At 42.7% G+C, this 19,325-nt stretch overlaps 1 protein-coding gene across 10 annotated transcripts in view; it reads right to left on the bottom strand.

The window, feature by feature from the left end:
• The window catches only part of sox5 (SRY-box transcription factor 5), a 245,942-nt gene that overhangs the window by 61,452 nt on the left and 165,165 nt on the right, over positions 1–19,325 (bottom strand). For all 10 annotated transcript variants that reach the window (XM_016663484.1, XM_007577582.2, XM_007577529.2 and 7 more), the window contains one exon: positions 12,577–12,799. In XM_016663484.1, the coding sequence (XP_016518970.1) occupies positions 12,577–12,799 (223 nt within the window). The remainder of the gene's footprint in view (positions 1–12,576; positions 12,800–19,325) is intronic.

Genomic DNA, 19,325 nt, shown 5'->3' with positions numbered 1-19,325 from the left:
CGGTGCGAGTTGTTAGTATTCCTCACTTATCTTCTTCCTATGCATACATGACTTCATTGGACACTTCCTCCTCCTCACTCCACTTGTCCTTTGATGAGACACCCATGAGTCTTTGAGTGGGCTAACGGTCTAACAACGTTTGGCTCATGGGAGACTGAAGCCCAGAGTGAAAAGTATGATGACCTTGGAAAGAACCGGGTCAGCGTAATCGAACAAACCAACAAACTGGACAAGGAAGGCGGGTGTCGCAATTAACTGGGGTAAAATATGTTTCAGTAGATTTGATACAGGAGTACTAGTGATGTAGCGACTTCAGTGTCGGCTTCGCACACAAACCTGCCCACTGTCTGGGAGTGAATGACTCCCTATCTGCTGTTTGCAGAGTGTCTGGTTTAGGTATGGGCCAGTGACCAGTATCAATGTTTCAAACACAGTTTCTCAAACTGTTCCTACCGTTTAAAGTCCTTAAATGAGGTGCCAGAAAAAATGTTGTGGGGATCAGAGGTTTTTTTTACCCTTGAATGGGGCAGAGTGTAATGTAGCACTTTTTGCTGTGAACGACTGGGAAACTGGCTGAAAGAACGCTATTATACTTTTCTCTCATTACAGCTGTTTGTAAATTTTTCCAGCTGCAAAAGACACGGACAGGCACAGTTTGAAACTAAAGGAACACCACCCTGGTGAATGGGCTGGTTGCTGCTATCAAGGCATTCCAAGACATTTAGAAAGTTAAGGTTTCAAACATAGTTTTTTTGTTTTTACTGTTCCTATGGTGCAAAGTCTTGCTTAATAAGATGCCAAAGAAATTTCCAGTGTGACTGGGTTGAGTTTTTCTTGCAATGCACCTCCTCTGTGTTGCTGCACATTGCTGGTTAGCAGGATAATAAAACACTTTTCTTCCAAAAAAAAAAAGAAGAGAAAAACATGCCTGTATGGGAATATTTTACTAAATTAGAACCAACATTAGCCTTTATTAAGAAAATCCAGATATAAAAAAAGAGTTGGGAAGCGTGGCTGACATGCAGAATTAACTACCTGAGCAGATAGCTTGACTAATTACTCCACTAATATTAGCTACTCTATAAAGAGCAGAATGACACTGAAAATCACCAAATATCCCATATTTTTGCTTAGGTCTGAGTGTAATGGAAAACAATAAGAGTTAAGATTACTTAACTAGATTAACCAGTCTCTAGTAGAAATAGTTGTTTTTCTGTGTAAAATAATTAACTCATGTTATACATTTTTTACTTAACTCTGACTTTGTGGTATTTCTACTCAAGGTTTTTATATTGTGAAGCTTGAGAACACGAGTATAAATAAAATGCTTCACATTTAACGAGACACAAAATCCACAACGGAGGGAGCTGAAGATGGAAGACATCTTAATTTGTAGATGTTCTTGTATCTTGCTATTGACTGTCGTGTGTGTGTGTGTGTGTGTGTGTGTGTGTGTGTGTATAAATTTGGTGGAGCCACCAGCATGACCGCTCAGTAAGCCCACTACCTACCATCTGACACACACACACAGACGGGAGCCTGCAGACTCTACCCACATCTGAAGGAGACATAAATAGCGCTGCTGAAAACCACTTATACACCACCGATCATTTATATTCATAGTTAATCATCGTTTTACTCACATCACATATAAACAACAAAGATCCACTACATCTAAATTTAAGCCTCTGTCTGGCGGAAAAGGCATGCGAGTGTAGGAGGGGGAGAAGGGGGGTACTGCCAAGACAAACTGTGACGCAGGAAGACGTTAAACACAGAGATCTTAGATGTACAGGGCCAAGTTTATGGCAACAGTTTGGATCTTTGTTTGTGTAAATCCTAAATATTGCACAGTGGATGATATGAAAGTTTTGGAGGAGTGAAACCCCAAACTTTTCTTCTGATTTCTGTTGAGCTCAAAACGTCACTGCCACCCATTTTGTGGCCAACATGAACCGGCTGAAATTTGTCGCGTTGCGAATGGGCAAGATTTGAAAGTTTTCCGAAGTTTCCAGAACCTTTTAACAAAATACCTAACTTGGAAAAAGTAAAATAAAATTAATCTGTCCTGTTCTGTCAAGACTTTTCATTTAAAAAACAGACAAATGCCTTTGGGTCCATTCACTTCCGAGTGTTGCAAATGTTATTAGCGAGAGAATTCTGGCAATCAAGTCAGAGCGTAAACACATTTCACAAAGTTAGGCAACAATTTTTTATTTTTTTTTATTTTTTTTAGACAGTTTTCTTCTGGCCAAACGCCTACCTTTTGGCTCAGAGTTTATGTCACAGACTTTCTCTGATCAAATGGAGGTGTTCTTAAATCCTGAAAAATCAATATCAAATTTATCTTTTTTTTTTATCGTCGTCAGGCAGATTTGCTCTTTGGGTAAATGAGAAATTTCTCCTGACTTGAACAGATCATATCTGGTTCAGAAAATGTGACATGGGTTGTATCAAGAGACAAAAAAGCAAATGGAAGAAGATTATAGCTGCGATAAAAAAAAAGAAAAGAAAAAAAATTCTGAATTTTGACCTCAGAATTCTTTATTTTTTGTGGCCCTAATCCTCTGCTGCAATTTCCTTAGAAAAATCCACAAAATTATTTTACCTTTGAGTGAAAGACATTTAAAAAATCTGTGTTTTGCATCTCTGACAACGTTTTAATAATGACTGCACTCAAACAGACACCAACTTCATACCTGCTGACTGTGATGTTTCAGTGAGACTACATAAACACACACCTTGATTATTGACAAGCCTGACACACAACAGCTGACTTGCTTTGTCAGTATTACTGCAAACCCCCAACTCCCCTTTCCCACACACAGGTCATGTGTGTGCACGCTTACATCCGAGTCTATCTGGATGTTTGAACATGTGTGTGTGTGTGTGTGTGTGTGTGTGTGTGTGTGTGTGCGTTACTGCGTTTGTTTGTGTGTGTCTGCCTGAGTTTGTGTGTAGGTGACAACTCCAGCCCCAAACTGACTGGCATCTGGCGGTGGCAGTTGTTTTAACAGCTGAGCTGACAGCATTAATCTGAACGCACCCAAATCAAAAGGAGACAACACCTGTTCACCGCTCCTGAGCCCAGCTGAGGAGGAGAGAGAGAGAGATGAGGGGAGGGAGGGGGTGCAGCGGGGTATGAATGAGTGCAAGAGATGGAGGGGGAGTGATTAGGAGCAGGTGGAGAGAGTGATGGAGACAAAGGCAGATGATGAAGGGAAGGTAGAAGAAGAGAGAAATGCAGATCAAGAAGGAGATGAGGGAGGAATAAAGGGAGATGAAAAAAAGAAGGGATTGGGAGAAAAGGATGAGAGTGGGCATGGTGCCAGGCAGCACTATCTCTGCTTTTTTTTTTTTTTTTCCCCTGGAGCGAAGCGGAAAGCGGCAGCGGGCCAAATGAGGAAGGAGGAGAAAAGAGAGGAAGAGGTAAAGAGAACCAAAGTAATACGGGACATGATTAGCTGGGGATGTCTGTTCTGCTGGCCAAGCAGTGGTGAAGGAAAAGAATGCAGCCAATGAAGACGAAAGTAGTGTGTGGAGGCGTTGGGGGGTGGGGGGTTGTGGAGCAGCTCTTGAGATGCTTGTCTCCCAACATCTGGCTCAAATAAGCCGGGGTCATGCTGCGGGCTCTGCTCATGACCCCTGAGGCTGACAGCATAGACAGCACCACTTCATCTACCGCTCCCACCCTCTGACCGGCCAGCCAGAGGTTAATTAATAAAGACCGCGTGGCTTCAAAGACTGACACACTGACTGGCTGATGGAGCAGATGAGTGGCCGGCTCGCTGGCTGGCTGAAAGGATATCTCACCAGTGGGGCAGCATGCCGGGTAATGACAGTGACTGGATGACTTGTTGCTCTCTGGCAGCGCTCTAACCACGACGCACGCAAAAAGGGCACTTTGTTTTTCAATGGCTGCGTTTCTCAAAAAGGTAGAAAATCATATATTTTAAGATAACTAGACTAAATAATGAGAAAGTATGAAAAGTATCTATAGCAGAGAAGTGGTCCATTTGAAGTACGTTGTAGCCACCAGAGGCTCTAATGTTTCCACAAAGATGCAAGAATGTGGGAGTAGACCTGCAGGACTGGCTTCTTTAGAAACGTCACATGAACATTAGAAATGCAGCAATCCACTTTTTTCACTTCCGGTAACAATACTGATATTTGAGGTTTAGAATTGGCAGATACCAATTTGATATAAAGAAACAATAGAGCTGAACTGACTTAAAACATTTCTTTTTTTTAAACACAGACATAAATGTAATGAGTTACTCATTTATTTGGTAACTCTGCACCAGTTAAATCTAACAATATCTTCACAAGGTTGGTCAAACAGTGAAAAACAACTTTAATTTGTTCAGTCAGTGAAATAAGGAGTAAAACAGCCAATGTAAAATAAATAATAAAGAAACTGAAACTGACAAAAACAATAGGTTGACTACCTTGGTCAAACATGTGAAGAATAAACTGCAACATATCTTTCAAATGGTTCAGAAAGCGGAAATATAATATAAAATAAATAAAGCATGACATCACTCAGAGAAAAAAAAATCATAGAATTAAACTGAATAGATAGAAGCATCTGCAATAAACAACCACATTCATATAAACATGCCAACATATAGGAAAACATGCATAAGATTTAGGTAATTATGGATTTTTACTCATTGGGGGATTTAGTCAGAAGAAGATTTAAGTCAAGACTTAGAGGTACTGAAATGGGTCAATAAAAATAGACATTTCAAATAAAATAAGTAGAAGTTTTTTTTTTTTTTTTTTTTCAGAAGATGTAATACTGTTTGAAATAGTACACAAACAGCTGGAAATGAGTCAAACACCGGTTTCACAACCAACACTGTTTACATACATAACACACGATGTTGCAACATCAGACTAATCTGCATATCATTTAAAGTTAGCTAAATAATCCACTCCTGAGCAAACGCGCTGAGACAAACAAGCATGGAGCGAAGATGTCTTGAGGCCTTGCAGCAAAGCTTTTTATTAGTTAGTTGTGGCACAGTGTCAAAAGGAAAAGCCAAACTTTTTTTTTTATTTCAAAAAGCATCTTCCACCTACTCACAGAGCAACTGCTGGTATGTGCTCTTAATGGAAGATAGTTGTTGGTTGACTTGATCATTCTTCGAGGTAAATAAAAGTGTTTCGGCTGCAGTCATTTGGCCTTTTGAAAAACGGTTCGAACTTCAGACGCCAATTGCTTTGCACAATGTTCCTTGGAGTGCTTTTGTTGCTTAAGTGCCTCGTTTCAAAAGTTTTGAGAATTTTTTTTTTTTTTTTCCTTTTTCCGAGCATTTCATGTCCTTTTGATACAGTAATTGAGGGACAAATGAAAGTCAGAGCACTCTGCACAAAACTCATTAATCTTGCGGGCATTTTACAGCATAAAAACATTCCTCAGATTCTCCATGGGAATGGGAGAAAAGGCCGAGAACGGGAAATAACAGAAAGTGAGGAAAAGCGGCGGTGGATTACGTTTCATGAGCGTTACGTTGATAGGTTATGGATTCCACAGATTTGGTGACTGAGCATGATGCTGAATGTTTAGGCTCCTAGAAACTAGCAAAGAGATCTTTCTAAGGAAACTTGACAAGTACCGCTTTATTAACTCTAATACACAAAATGTAAAAAAAAAAAAAGGTTGGACTGGAAGAAGATCACAGCTACTAATCTATGGAAACTCAGTGATTCATGAACTCAACCTTTTGTCCTCAACTTAATGCCACGCCAGGGGGGCCAATAACACACACAGACATGAACACACACACGCACACACACACACACCATGGAGTTGATGAGTGCCTGCGTCATCACACACCTTCAGGAAAACCACAGGACCTTCTCTACCCTTTCTAAGCCCCTTCATGCACACAGATCGGACAAAAGCTTGGGCACTGTTTTTCTCCNCACACACACACACACACACACACACACACACACACACACACACACCTTCAGGAAAACCACAGGACCTTCTCTACCCTTTCTAAGCCCCTTCATGCACACAGATCGGACAAAAGCTTGGGCACTGTTTTTCTCCTCTGAAAACACACACACACACATGAATGCAGATACACGCATACCATTCATCTCCTTAATATCGCTCATCTGAACCGGGAAGAATGGCAGAAAGGAGTTTCATCCCCACCGATTGTCTCGTGCAAGACTGGGGAGAGAATGGGACGTTGAAAAGCAGACGCAAAACAATTCAATAAGAAAAAAAAGTGACTTGAATGCGCCTTTCATCAACCCAACAATGGCAAGAGCCACAATAGGCCTCAGGTTTGCCCCATGACGTTGCCTGTTTCTCATGTCACAAAGGGAGAGGAAAAGAAGAAGAGGAGGAAGAAGAAGAAGAAAGCCCAGAATTAACTCGAATTGAATTGTGAGCCTTGTCCGCGATGATCCCTTGTCCCCTCCCTCCGTCTACAGCAAATCCTGCAAAGTTAACTGACACGATGACAACCGGATAACGACAAAGAGCGGTAAATAAAAAAAAGGAATTGTTTTACATGGACAATCAACTCGAAGCAAGAGCTACTTTAAAGCTTTCTGGGGGTTTTTTTTGTTGTTGTCCTTTGACTGCGACTTTTGAAGCAATACTGGGTCAGAAAGTAAGTTGTGAGGCAAACAAATCAAATCACCGAGTTCAAAATCTCTCTGAAAAGAAGTCAAGGCAAAGTTTAGACATGTGAAGATGAAGCAAATGTCTGTTTGGTGAATATCAACAGCGGATTTAAAAGCTCTTGATCTGAAAAGCATTTTATTTAGTCGAAAGTCCTCGTTCTGCTGTTTGGCTTATTCTTTATGAAAGCAAACCTATCTTTTGAAGATTCCCCTCGTGAATAATCTCACTCACCTTCTTCTTCCCAGAGCCAGAAGACTAATCGCAGCAAACAATGGTGCAGAGAGCCCTACTGTACTTCGTGTTAATTTATACAACTAACTAATTGCCAACAAAGGGTGAAAAATCCCATAAAGACATTCTCCTGCTCCCACGCTAGGACTGTGAACCTGCTGCTGAGAGCGTTTGGATATACAGTGTGTGTGTGCATGTGTGTGTGTTGCTGTAACTGTTAAGTTTCCCCCTTGAGGACATGTGCATGAAAATACTATGGAACGACTGTACGTGCCATTGTGGATGTTCACAGAGTGTGAGCATGTTGAGTGTTTGACATAACCCCCCAGACAGCCGAGGAGAAGGATTAAGCAAAGTGGAGGGGAGGTGAAGGTGGAGGGGGTGGATGTTGCTTGGACTGATGGATGGATGAACGAGAGACTGGCCCTGATCCCTTCACTTCTCCGGCTCTTTCTTTCTCTCTCTTCTTCGTCTTTGGCAGTACGTGCCCGCCCTTCCCATTGTCGCCCATTGGAGTGTATGGAGGCGTGAGGGAGCTCCAGCCACTGTGTGCTTGTGTTGTAACAATGGCTTCGCCTAAGTGCTGTCCTATAAAATGCCTCAGTGCGCTCTAAAAGCAAGCCCAAGGTTCCGTCAGTTCCTTATGAGTCGACGGAGTGCCGTGGGTGTACATGTATGAGCATGTGTCCGAAAGTGTGCAGCTGGTTGACATCTGTGGCTGCGCTCGCAATTTCAGTGTGAAGTCTAGAGCCTTGGAGGGGTTTGGGCGTATCAGGTGCCATAAGCTGTAAAAACACTATTTTGACAGAGCTTGTGGCGGTTGCTGTGGCTGCTGGTGTCAGAACGTGGAGAGTGGATGGACAGTACCACTCTTTGGTCTCCTCAACCATGCAACGTCTGGACAGCCAGAAAATTCAGCATGACTTAAATGCTTGTAATGCCATTTAATAGCATTAGCAAGGCATGGTGTGGTGATAAAATGTAGCATTGTTCAAATACCTGGAACTGGAAAGATAACGATAATTGCAAGTCTACCAAGACATAGTGGTCCACATAAGGCCAGACAAGGACGGCGCTAATTATGGAAGCAGAGAAGAGGCCTATTGCATCTCTGGAGGAGCTGCAGAGATCCATGTCAATATGACATTTGCAGTCAGAAACCAAACGCTTCTTTTGGCACAGCAAACGTATGGGAGAAGTACTGCAGCAGTAAAAGATGTTTGCCACATTTTTCTGATTTTTTTGTTTTTTTGCTTAATGAAAAGCAAATAGTTATCCACTACTTTGTTGTGGTCCATCAGATGAAATCCAAATTTTGGTTGTGATGAGACAAAAACATTAAAAGCTCAATACTTATGAATTCATTCAAAACTAGCCTTGTATGTAGATTTATTTAAATTAAAAAAGTCCTCAATTAAAACACGCTTCACAGTGGGAGCCTTCGTTCATCCCTCCTTCCAGCTGAGGCTACAGTAAAAGGAGGAGAGAGCTGAGCGCGCCCCATAGGCCGTGGAGCCCCAGTGACGGGTAGCCATGGCTGGGTAGCAGAGGGTCAACAGACGGGTCCAGAGACGGAGCTCAGCTGGCACTTAGCGCGTGTGAGCCACTTACAGTTGATACGGCCGTGTAGTGAGAGGGGAGAGGAGAGGAGGAATGAGGCTGAGAGTCTGGTGAAAGTCCAGGGCAGTAGAGGCACCACTCCAGGGGCCGAGAGGAACATCTGTGCCCCATTTAGCATTTAGCGATGGTTCTCATCCCTTTAAAGCCTCCTTGACTTCCTTTGTTCTATCTATCCATCCATCTATCTATCCATCTATCTATCTACCTATCCATCCATCTATCTATCTACTTTTTTTTGGGTGGTGTTCCTGGGCTAACAGATTATTACGGGGCCTTGCTCTGTGCCACAGGGGCCAAAAGGGGCTAAATTGTGAGTCAGAGAAAACTGACCAGGTATGTGTTCTTCTGCAGTCATCTCCCTTGGGTTGAACTGCTAACCCTTCTCTCGACCCTGCACCTCCACTGGTGCCCTGTACTCCTTCCTCATTATGCCACATAATCACACACACGCACACACACACACACACACACACTCCAACATGAGCCACTCAGCCACCCAGCGACCCCAACTCAGGGAAATCACAGGCATCCGGTGTCAAGGCATCCTCATCATCTCCCTGTTGCTCCTGAAGAATTTATTAAAGACAGTAAGTAATGTGGTGTGTGTGCGTGTGTGTATCTCTGGGGTAGCAGGTGGTCGGTGGAGCGAGACTAGAAGATGAATGGAGGGAGCAGAAGAGCAGTGAAGCCTGGTTGGGCCAGGCCATGGGGGACAGGATGCCGAGTCATTTATTAGAGGCCAAACACACACCTTACCTTCCATAAATGCAAGCAAATGCGATTTTTTTTTCCCGCCAACAAGCATACATATCTGCACAGTTTCTGTCACAAAAACATATGCAAATACACACACATACACACACACGTTTTCATGCTCCCAAAGGCTTTAACAGCACAAACACACACACACACTGACCTAGTATCTACCACTCGCCATTCATCTAGCCTAAGTAGAGCAACACTAGCCACAGACTAAATCTTTCAAACTTAGTGCGGGTGACTTTCTGCGTGTGTGTGTGCGTGTGTGATGTGTAGCTCAAGGCCTGCCTTCGATAGGCTGAGCCCCTCTTTCTGTTTCAAGATGTTTATCGTTTTCTGACCCATTTTGTGTCTTTGTCCCCTCTTTCACATCCCTCCTGGTGTTAATGTTCAGACACTATGAATGTGTGCGTGTCATTGATCCAGCTGGAAGCAGGATGTGTGCGTGTGTGTGTGTGTGTGTGTGTGTGTGTGTGAGCAGTAATATTCCAGGCCTTTCATAATGATTAAAGCCTTCATTAAATTTTCATCCCAACCTGCTGTTTGCTGCTAATGGCCTTTGTGAGCCACACAGCCAAACAATAGCTAGCCGGGCAGAGAAAAGGGATTTCTATCAGGCGTTCAATATGGGCCCCCTCGTCGCTTCGCTCCCCGTCCAACCCGTCCATTTCCCCTTTGCCTCTCGTCTTCTTTTCTCCGTTTTTTTCCCCTTTTCTCTCTAGCTTGGCCTGAGCTTGTTGTTGTTGTTTTATTTTTCTGTGTGTGTGTTGGGTCCGGAGGATCTTTTATTAGTGCGTTTCATTTAATCGTACGGCAGATAAAGCCCTGGCTTGGTTTTGATGCCACACCGCCGTGGCACTGTGCTAATGGGGTCTGTGAAGACACTGCTTTTTCTCTCTGTCGCTTTCCTCTCCTTCTCACTCTCTCTCTCTCTCTTTTTTCCCCTCCTCACTCTGCCCTGGCTGAGTCATAAAGATCCATTATTGTTGTTTTTTCCCTGTGCAGCCGGTTCATGAGGTCCATCGAAGCAGCGAGCAACCCAAAACACACCTCAATTACAGTTCAGCTCGAAAAACAGTCCATTTTTTTTTTTTTTTTTTTTTTTTTTTTTTTTTTTTTCGGTAAAATGTGCCACAACAGGCTTCTTTATCGGCCGGAATGAAAACAAGCAGACGGCAAGAGCTCACCAGCCATCGCGGGCGCTTTGAAAGCCTTAGAAAAACCCAGCAAAACACGGTTACGACATCACAGCTTGAAATGAAAGCCTGTTGATGTTGTTTGGGGTGGGCATAATACACATAAAATGCACCTACACTCAAAGGCAAACTGCGCCGCTGTTCTTTCACCTTTTGGACTTCGTGTCAGTTGAGTTTGAAGCGGAGTGTTTAAGGATGCTTGAATGCGCCGCTGCAGCGGCTTTTGGAGACCAGAAGAGAAGCCTTAGTGCGTAAAAGAAGGAAAATCAATTGCTGTACTATGTATTTCATTAGGTCTAGACACGTCTAACTCTTTTTCAGAACACTAGAGTCTTAGATCAAGCTGCGTTAGTATAAGCAAAACTACTAGTGCTTTGACTTTGCTGCCTCTTTACGCTGCCTTAGGGAACAGGAAGTTTAGTCTTTGTCCCTTCAGGCTCTTTAGGGTGGATCTAAATATCGAGTTTGGATAGAATTCATTTCCTACCTGAATAAATATGAGCACATGGTTTGATCCAAACTATTTTATTGTATTTCTGGCTTTATGTTTCAGCTCCTTGTCCTGCTCTAATGCAAACCCTCTACACTTTTACAGAACTGTCCTGTATTTACTTAATCTTCCTTCTTATCAACCCCAACCAGTTTCCTTGTCCTCTTATCATTTTTCTGCCATGTTTCGCAGTTTTAGTTTTTCTCTGAAATCTGTCATTGCAGAGCGTGACAAATTGAGAAAATGTTTTGTAAAGCGCCGCAAGAGGTCAAACACACGATCACGGCCGTATCTCCATGTGAATCTCTTAAATGACGTTTGGAGGAATTATTCATGTGCTGACCAAAATGTGGTTTAGTGGAAAAGCTCTGTTTTAATGACCTCAGGAAAAGTCAATCAGATAAGCCAAGAAAAGGTTTGTCAAGCTGGAGTCAGGTGGAGGAGAGCGTTTAACTGGTCGAGGTTTGATGGACGGAAAACCTGGAAAACCATCACGGATGGTTATGCGTCACTTTTTCTGTTTTTTTCTGCTGGTCCTTAACGTACTGCAAGGAACTTAATCAAAAGTTGACTTCTACCTGGTCCAGAATTTTCTGTTCCTGAGTGAAATGTTGCTGACGACTTTTTGCCTTGGATGTTTGCGATGTGCAAGAAAGGATCCGACTTTCTACATCGTTATTAGGCTGCATTTGGACACTGAATTTGAGGTAAAAATGTGACATTTTCAACATATTTTTGTCAGGCAAAAAACAGATGAGGTCTCAAGAGCCATAAAGGAGATGTTCATGAACAGTGTTTGGGTTTCGCTTTGCTTTATTAAAGTGAGTTGAAAAGAAAAAAAAAATCAATTCAAGCCATTGTTAAGAGGATTGATTGAAAACTGATATTGACTGAGAATCCCTCCTCGCCCCTTTCAGTAAAGTGGCATGATATTAAAATGATCTTCCTAAAAGAGACAGACACCCATTGCTGAGATTGATATCACATTCTGATTGTAGCATGCATTCCAGGGAATTTGACACCATTTATCCACTCAATATAAATGAGCATTAGCCATGGGCTAAATTTATCTCTTTGAATGACTCCAACTAGTAGCCTGAGGCTCTGCTTGGGAATAAAAATGCAGAGGCTAGTGGTGCAAAGCTCTGTAGGGCCCTGCCAGATCTCTGGTTCTGCCTTCTGAACAGATAGAAATCTTTATCTAGGTGCTTAAAATGCTTCATCCAAAAGGTGGCGAGGTGTTTTTGTTACTGAGACAAGTCCGTCTGAGAGACCTCCCCATGAATGTCTCCTGATTTCAAAGCAGCAAACATTTGGAGAGTTGTTAACACTTTTTTCAAGCGGCCAACATTCACACTTGAACACATGCATCCGAGTGCACATCTTACTTGTCAGGTTGTGATAAATATGCAAAGCGTCGCGGACAATAGGCCCGAGCAGCTGAAGCTGTCGGTTTGTGTTCTGGGTAAACAAAGGCTCTCCTCTTGTCTGAACATGAGTGGGTTCAGCGCAGAGCAGAAGAGGACGAGGCATGGAGAAGGTACGGTGGCAGAAATGAAAGACAGAAAGAAAGGAAGAAAGAACGGACAAGCTGGAGAAAACGAAACATCTGGGCTTCCGTCACTGACCTTCTGGCTCGTTTTTGATCAGCTCCTCCATCTTGCGTTGCTTCAGCGTGTCCACGACGTCCGCCAGGCTGCCCTTGCGTCTCTCGGGGGTCCCCAGGGTGCCGGTTGCCGAGCCGCCGTCGCTGCAGGGTCGCCCCCCGCCTCCGCCCTCCTCTTTGCCTGGTGAGGTAGCGTTGTGCTGTGGGTACGGACTCAGAGAGCTCCCCTTGATGCCGTCGTGCTCCTGCAGGTCGGAGAGGATCAAGAAAGACGGACGACATTTTATTAGTTGAAAAATCACCCAAACTTGAAGACATAAAGCAACTGTGGATGGAGTAAAGAGATTGAGGAGGAGCTGGCACAGACCAACTCATTATCTCCGTCCTTCTTTCCAACTCTTTATTCCCCTCCCCCCCATCTCCTGTTCTTACAACCCAATGCAGCAACTTTCATCCCCAGCCAGTTATCTCAAGTTAGGGTGCACTTCTTCCGTCTCTCTCGCATCCTCTGGAATCTGCATTTGACTGACTTGGAGGCAGTTGACAGAGCGAACACATGAAACGGCAGCGAGACACTCATTGCGCTCTAAAGTGTCAACGCTAACTCTTAATCACAAAGCCTTCGCGTTTGAGGGACGTCCAGCGCCAACGCTCCAAATCGCGCGCCCAACTTTCAGAACTGCTGTAGTTTTTTTTTTTTTTTTTTTTTTTTTTGTCCCTAAGATTCATCATAGCAAGTGCTGAGGCTGCATCTCGGGCAAACAGAGGAAACGGCAAACAACGCGTTCCTTTTGAAAGAACAAAACGCTGGAGAGGTGTCAAGTCATTTCCATGAAAAACAACAACTTTTATGTACACAGTGCAGGCAAAAGTAAATGCTCTGAGCCTTTATCCAACTTTTCACCAGGACTAATTATCCTTCGGTGTTTCTTTCACGTTGAAAGTGCGATAACCTCTTGAAATTCACAAAGACTTGTTTTTTGAATGAGCATCTGTGCAGCTCGTAGCTAAATAGTTGATTATTTTCCCTTCATATAAAACTTTGTGTTTTAAAGTTAAGTGAGTACCAAGTGGCTTTTCATAGTTTTCAAACTGTTCAAGCTTTAACATAATTTATTGGGGTTTATGCAGTAGACCAACACAAAATGATGCTAAATTGTAAATGGATTTTAAGGTGGAAGAGGGGAAAAAATATATTTTTACAAATACATTTTTACTCCAATACACAATAATAAACTTTGTCCATTTATGTGTAGTTTATCCAGCTCTTCTATGAAGACTTTAGAGGTTTGTTAGAGAACATTAGTGAACAAACAACATCAGGAACACTGAGATGCACAGCAGACAGATCAGGGAGGAAGTTAAAATCAGAGTTAAATTATGAACCTGCACTATAAGCTCTGAGCATCTCACGTATCAACAGTCTGGACAACATGGCTTTCAAATAAAATCAGATTTTTTCATGCCAAATTTGATATCTGATTTATTTCGAACATTTCCCCTGTGTGTGTTAACCTGAACTCAAAATCCAGATGAATAGAAGATGTAAAAGAGCCAAACAACATGGTGGGCCTTTGGTGTTCTGACATCACTCTGAACTATGGAAACCCAGCATGTAATAACAACCTTTAGTGTGATAAAGATAAACACCGTGGATTTCCCTGAACATACCACTCCCCCTTGTGAATCATGGTGGTGGCAATAAGATTTTCTATTCTTATCAATTGTTGTGTTTTATTTTGGATAATTAAGATGCCTTCCATTCCAGTGTTAGGTGTTCCTTACAAAATTAAGTCTCTTAGAGGGCAAACTTGCATTATTGTGTCATTGTCAAAACATTACTTGAAAATGGTCTCAAAAAAAACAATATTATCGTTTCTTGCAGTAATTGCACGTTCGGCAAAATATGTTATTGTAGTTTGTTTCATCGTGTCTCATTTAATCCTCACGAACATCACACCGGAGGTTTGTGGCTACGTCTTGCAGCCACACAGAATTAAGGCGGCGTGAACCGTTTTGCCAAACGCCGGCAGGTGAAGGCTGCAGTAAGTAACTTTTAGCAGGTTAATCTTTGGCCCGTAAAACCTGTGTTTGTTTCTACTGCCAGCATTATGGACTTACGGCCGGCTCAGGCCAATTAAGGGTGACACCACGAGGGAGGTCGCCGTCAAACGCACGCAACTGACAGAATGGTGCAGAGATTTTCTCGCCGTGTGCACAGAAACACGGAAAACGTAACTCGCGCTGGCGTTCTTCCTCTTGAACTCTGATACACGAAGGTGTGCTGTGGCATTCCAGCAACAAATGAGTCAGTCTGTCAGCTCAGCTCTTTGTGAGCATGAGGGTCAATGGTCCACAGGGTTAATCTTTGGCTAATCTAGCTACAGTATAGGGCACGCCACCTGAGACAGCGGCACACATGCACTGTCTGTGCACAGGAATTCCAACTATATTAAATATCACTTGGTGTATTAACTAAACATTAACTCCTAGAGTGACAGGTGGATCTGAGTCAAACATGAGGCCATCCAGGCTACAAACGTCAGATTTTATTCTTTTCTGTTTCTTAATAGAAAAATACTTATGAAAGAGATCCTATTAAAAAAATAGATGAAAATAAGTATTTTTTTTCTTTTCTCAGTGGCTTTCAATATTGACAATGCTTTCATTGTTCGTGGCCCAGCTCCATATGAGAGGTCCAGAAGAGCATTATCACTTGGCATTTTCCACACCTCACTGACTCTCTCACTTCGGCTCGTTGTGTTTCCACACTCTGAATAAGTCAGCACGCTCAATAATTCACCCGTCCGCTCCTAGACGTTCTTGCACATGGCACCGCCGCAGACGGACAAGTTGCGACCGCAGCTATGAGGATTCAAAAGTTGTATAAGATCTAAATTGAAGTTAGTCTTTTATTGCAGCACCAATGCAGCACTTTTATTTGAAAACTTGAAGGAACAATGTCCAAAGATGAAATTATCACTCATGCTATTGATAATTATGTAAAAAAAAATTATAATTATACAACGGAAGCCTATATTTTTTTATTTTTAGAATTGTTTTTCTTTTTTTATGCCTTGATCAGAGATCCCAACACCCAAAAATAAGTAAGTAAATAAATAAAAACTCCCTGTTTTACAACTGTTGAATATAGTGACATCAGGTCTCCATAGTAACCACTAGATGCCATCTGGTTGCCAACAGGTTGTTTTGGAAATGATGCAAACAAAATTTACACTTTCTGTTCTACCATCACAAATGCAAACATGAGGATTTTGATCAACTGTATGCCACGTGAGAAAAGACTCAGATTCAGCAAAAAAACAAACAAACAAACAAACAAAAAACCTTCAGGGGAGTTTAGTTTAAAACAAAGGAAAAGGTGAAGAAGCCTCTCATCCCATTGGTTGATCAGGTGGGAGGATATTTAATCCTGCAGGAGTTTTTCTCTTCTAACATTGATAAGGACCATGATAGATTTCACAATACATTCACTCCAAAACACTGACCGTTCCATGTATATTCAGTCTTCCAGAAAACCGGTAGATGAGACTATCTAGACTCTGAGGAATAGTCAAATCTATCTCTCTGTGAACCTACAGAAGACAACATGCTGCACTAATGGAAAGAGGTGATTATACAGCATTTGCAGGAAATGTGCCGATATTTGCATGAACATGGGATTGTTTTCCCTCACTGAATAACTCCACTGTTTCAGCATGAGATCATGCATTAACGCAGTAATAAAGTCCAGCCCACCACAGTTGCGCCAGAGGAGCAACCACTACTCATCTGGGAGGTCAGAGAGGAACCCAGGTCCACATCTAAAGCACTGCAGACCTCACTTCCTGCACTTAAGGTCAATGTTTATGATTCAACAATTACTAAGAGAGGTTTGCTCAAACAACAGTGATCCAAAGCACAGGAGAAGAAGTGCCTCTAAATGGTTCAAATTAGAGCTGCACGAAGGATTTGGAGTGGCCTAGTTAAAGTCAGGACTGATTGAGGAAGTGTGGCAGTTGGTGTTAAGCTTAGGGGGACGAGGTGTGGGTTGGGTTTCAATGTTTAACAAATGAAATCATCATCTTACAACTTCCTTTGTTTGATAGTTGGAAACATTTAAGCGTTGAAACAGAAGGAATTTGTCACAAATTGGTGTTGCACCGTAAAGTTTTTCACGGTTCCTACTCAGCTTTTACTAGAGGTGCAAACAAGTTCGTCTGGATCCAAATATGAGGAAAAAAGATGAGGCTGAAGTGAACTTCTGCTTCGGCCATTAACACCGCAGCAGAGTCTTGTGATTTTAAAGCCCTCAAAGACCTTCCTCTCTCCCCTCCAACCACCTGACCAAGCGGCTGCTCCCGACTATCTGCGCTGCTTCCATTTCTCCCCTATGCTCCCGATTAGGACATATCAGGCTTAAAAAAGCGGATTTCTTTGGGATTATGAGTTGCATCAGAAAGCAGCGGCACGACATGCAAATGCAACAAAAATGGAAAGGCAGAGAAGGTGCGCGAGCATGCAAAGTCGAGGAAAGCGCAACATCCAAAGACAAGAAAAACAGAGAGAGAAAAGAGAGAGAGAAGCGGTGTTATTAGAGGAAATGGAAGAGGTGCAAGTTGAAAGAGAGAGATACAGGGAGACAGAGAGCAGGCATCTTGAAGGCAACGGTCACACCTGTCACATCTCATTTATCTAATCCAGTGCCTACTTAAAAGAGCCGCACTCTTTCTTTCGAGAAAGATGGAGCGCAAACAAAACAAACAGAACAAGAATATGGAGGGGAGACGAAAAGAGAGGGGAGGCGGGCAGGTTGCTGTCGAGAAGCTGCCAGGGAGATGTCATCTGGCAGCGTCCAACAATAAAGGTCATTTCCCGATCAAACGGAATTAGCAGGGGAGCTGCTGCATCGGGGGCTCCAGCTCCGACAGACAGCCTGATCCTGCAGGCATCTTAACGTGCTTACGCTTCGTTCCCAATCAACCTCCGAGCGCATAATCCACGCGTCGCGCGCGCAGACCAAACAGAAGCATCGTATTTAGAAACACTTTTTTTTTTTTTTAAAAGAGAGATTTTCTGATGTAAATGGGTGTCATTCAGCTCTCCTCCTGCTGTAACGCAGGTTGAAAAACTTTTCTCATCAACATGCATTTATTCATGAGTACAAACGGAAATTTGGAGCACTGTAAACGTTCATGCCCTCTGCTCAGTGCATGTGTACGAGCAGCCCCCCTTTTTTTTTTTTTACCCATTTCTGTTGCTATATGTGTGACACTGGCAGTGCACATAGCCTGTAGGTGTGTGTGCGTGTGTATGTGTGTATATATGTATTTATATGCACTGGATGAGGCAGGCTGGTAGTGTGGGCGGTTCTGCCTTTAGTTTGCAGATGTCAATTCTCTTCCAAATGACTGGAACAAAGTAAAAATTGCGCCTCACTCTCTTTATCCTTTTACTGCCTCTGCAATGGAACCGAATTAAACAACTTTTGTCTTCTTAAGCTCATCTGTGAGGGGAGGCTGGTTGAAAAACACTTTACTCTTGCCAAAAAAAAAAAGGAAGCAAAAAAAGAAAAAAAAAATCTAAATGCTATTTTTTCCCAGCAGCCAGCACATATGCTGCTGTTATTTATTTTTTTAAAACTCCCTCGGTTTGCTACCCTTCCTCCTTTTTCCCTCTCTAACTCTCTCTCTCTCTTTTCTTTTTTTTTTTTTGGAACCCCCAGCCTGACAAGTCTCGGGCTGTGAAAGGTGTACGCGTGAAAAAACATTTAATGCTTGGCGCTTCGCCTCGGATCAAGGCATGGACAATGTGGCAAGTAGGAAGAGCTGGAAACAGCTGCTCGTCTAAAACACACACACACACACACACACACACACACACACACGCACACATGCGCGCACACACACTGAGGATGTCACTGATCGCTCCCTGCAGGGGGGTGAGACTCAGGTCCACGCCAGGGCTGCCAATCTCCCCGATAGACTATTTAACAAAACTCAGAAACCCTGCTAACACACACACACGCATGCAGCAAATCCCTTTACATGCCATGGCTAAACGCAGACACCGACCCTGGAGACCCTCAGGCTGGGACCAACGACTAAACACACACATTATTTCACTTCTGGCAGCTTTAAATCATATTTTAATACAATTAAAACTCCAATCAAGCCCTTTAAACATGCAATAATCTTAAATTTAAAGATTCTTCCCCAATGCCTAGTAACTATATCTGACACTGCAGCTGTTTTTTTTTTTTGTTTTGTTTTTTTGCGGTGTTTTTAAATAGCTGTTTTAGCTAAAATCTGCACCAGTGTATTTTACGGCGACCCCTCGCTGTTGACAGGCAAGCGTGTGTTGATTCATTAGTGCATCACTGGCATGAGAAATTAAGTGTGACCACTGTGTCTCAAGACTGCTCAATGGCTGTGTAAAATCTGTCATACTCACATGAACACACACACACACACACACGCACACATGTAATCACACATTGAAATGATAGAAGAAGAGGGGAAAAAAAGGAGAGGAAAGGGAGCATTTGAATGAGAAATAATGCTCGATGAAAGATCGGTATAGTTCTCCGCGGTGTAAGCGGGCGTCTCGGCTGTTAATTAAATAATTTGTGTTCATCCATTAGCACGTCTATGAAAGAAGATGCTCGCCTCTGTCTGATGTGAAAACAATTTTTTTTTTTTTTGGCGAGGATTTGCAAACAAACATGAAAGGAATGAAAAGAAAAGGAGGCAAAGGAACAAGATGTCAAAA

The sequence above is a fragment of the Poecilia formosa genome, unplaced genomic scaffold (assembly GCF_000485575.1).
Source record: "Poecilia formosa unplaced genomic scaffold, Poecilia_formosa-5.1.2 Scaffold9, whole genome shotgun sequence".
Taxonomy (NCBI): domain Eukaryota; kingdom Metazoa; phylum Chordata; class Actinopteri; order Cyprinodontiformes; family Poeciliidae; genus Poecilia; species Poecilia formosa.
Note: the sequence above shows the minus strand (reverse complement) of the source record. Positions and strands in the feature narration are given on the sequence as shown.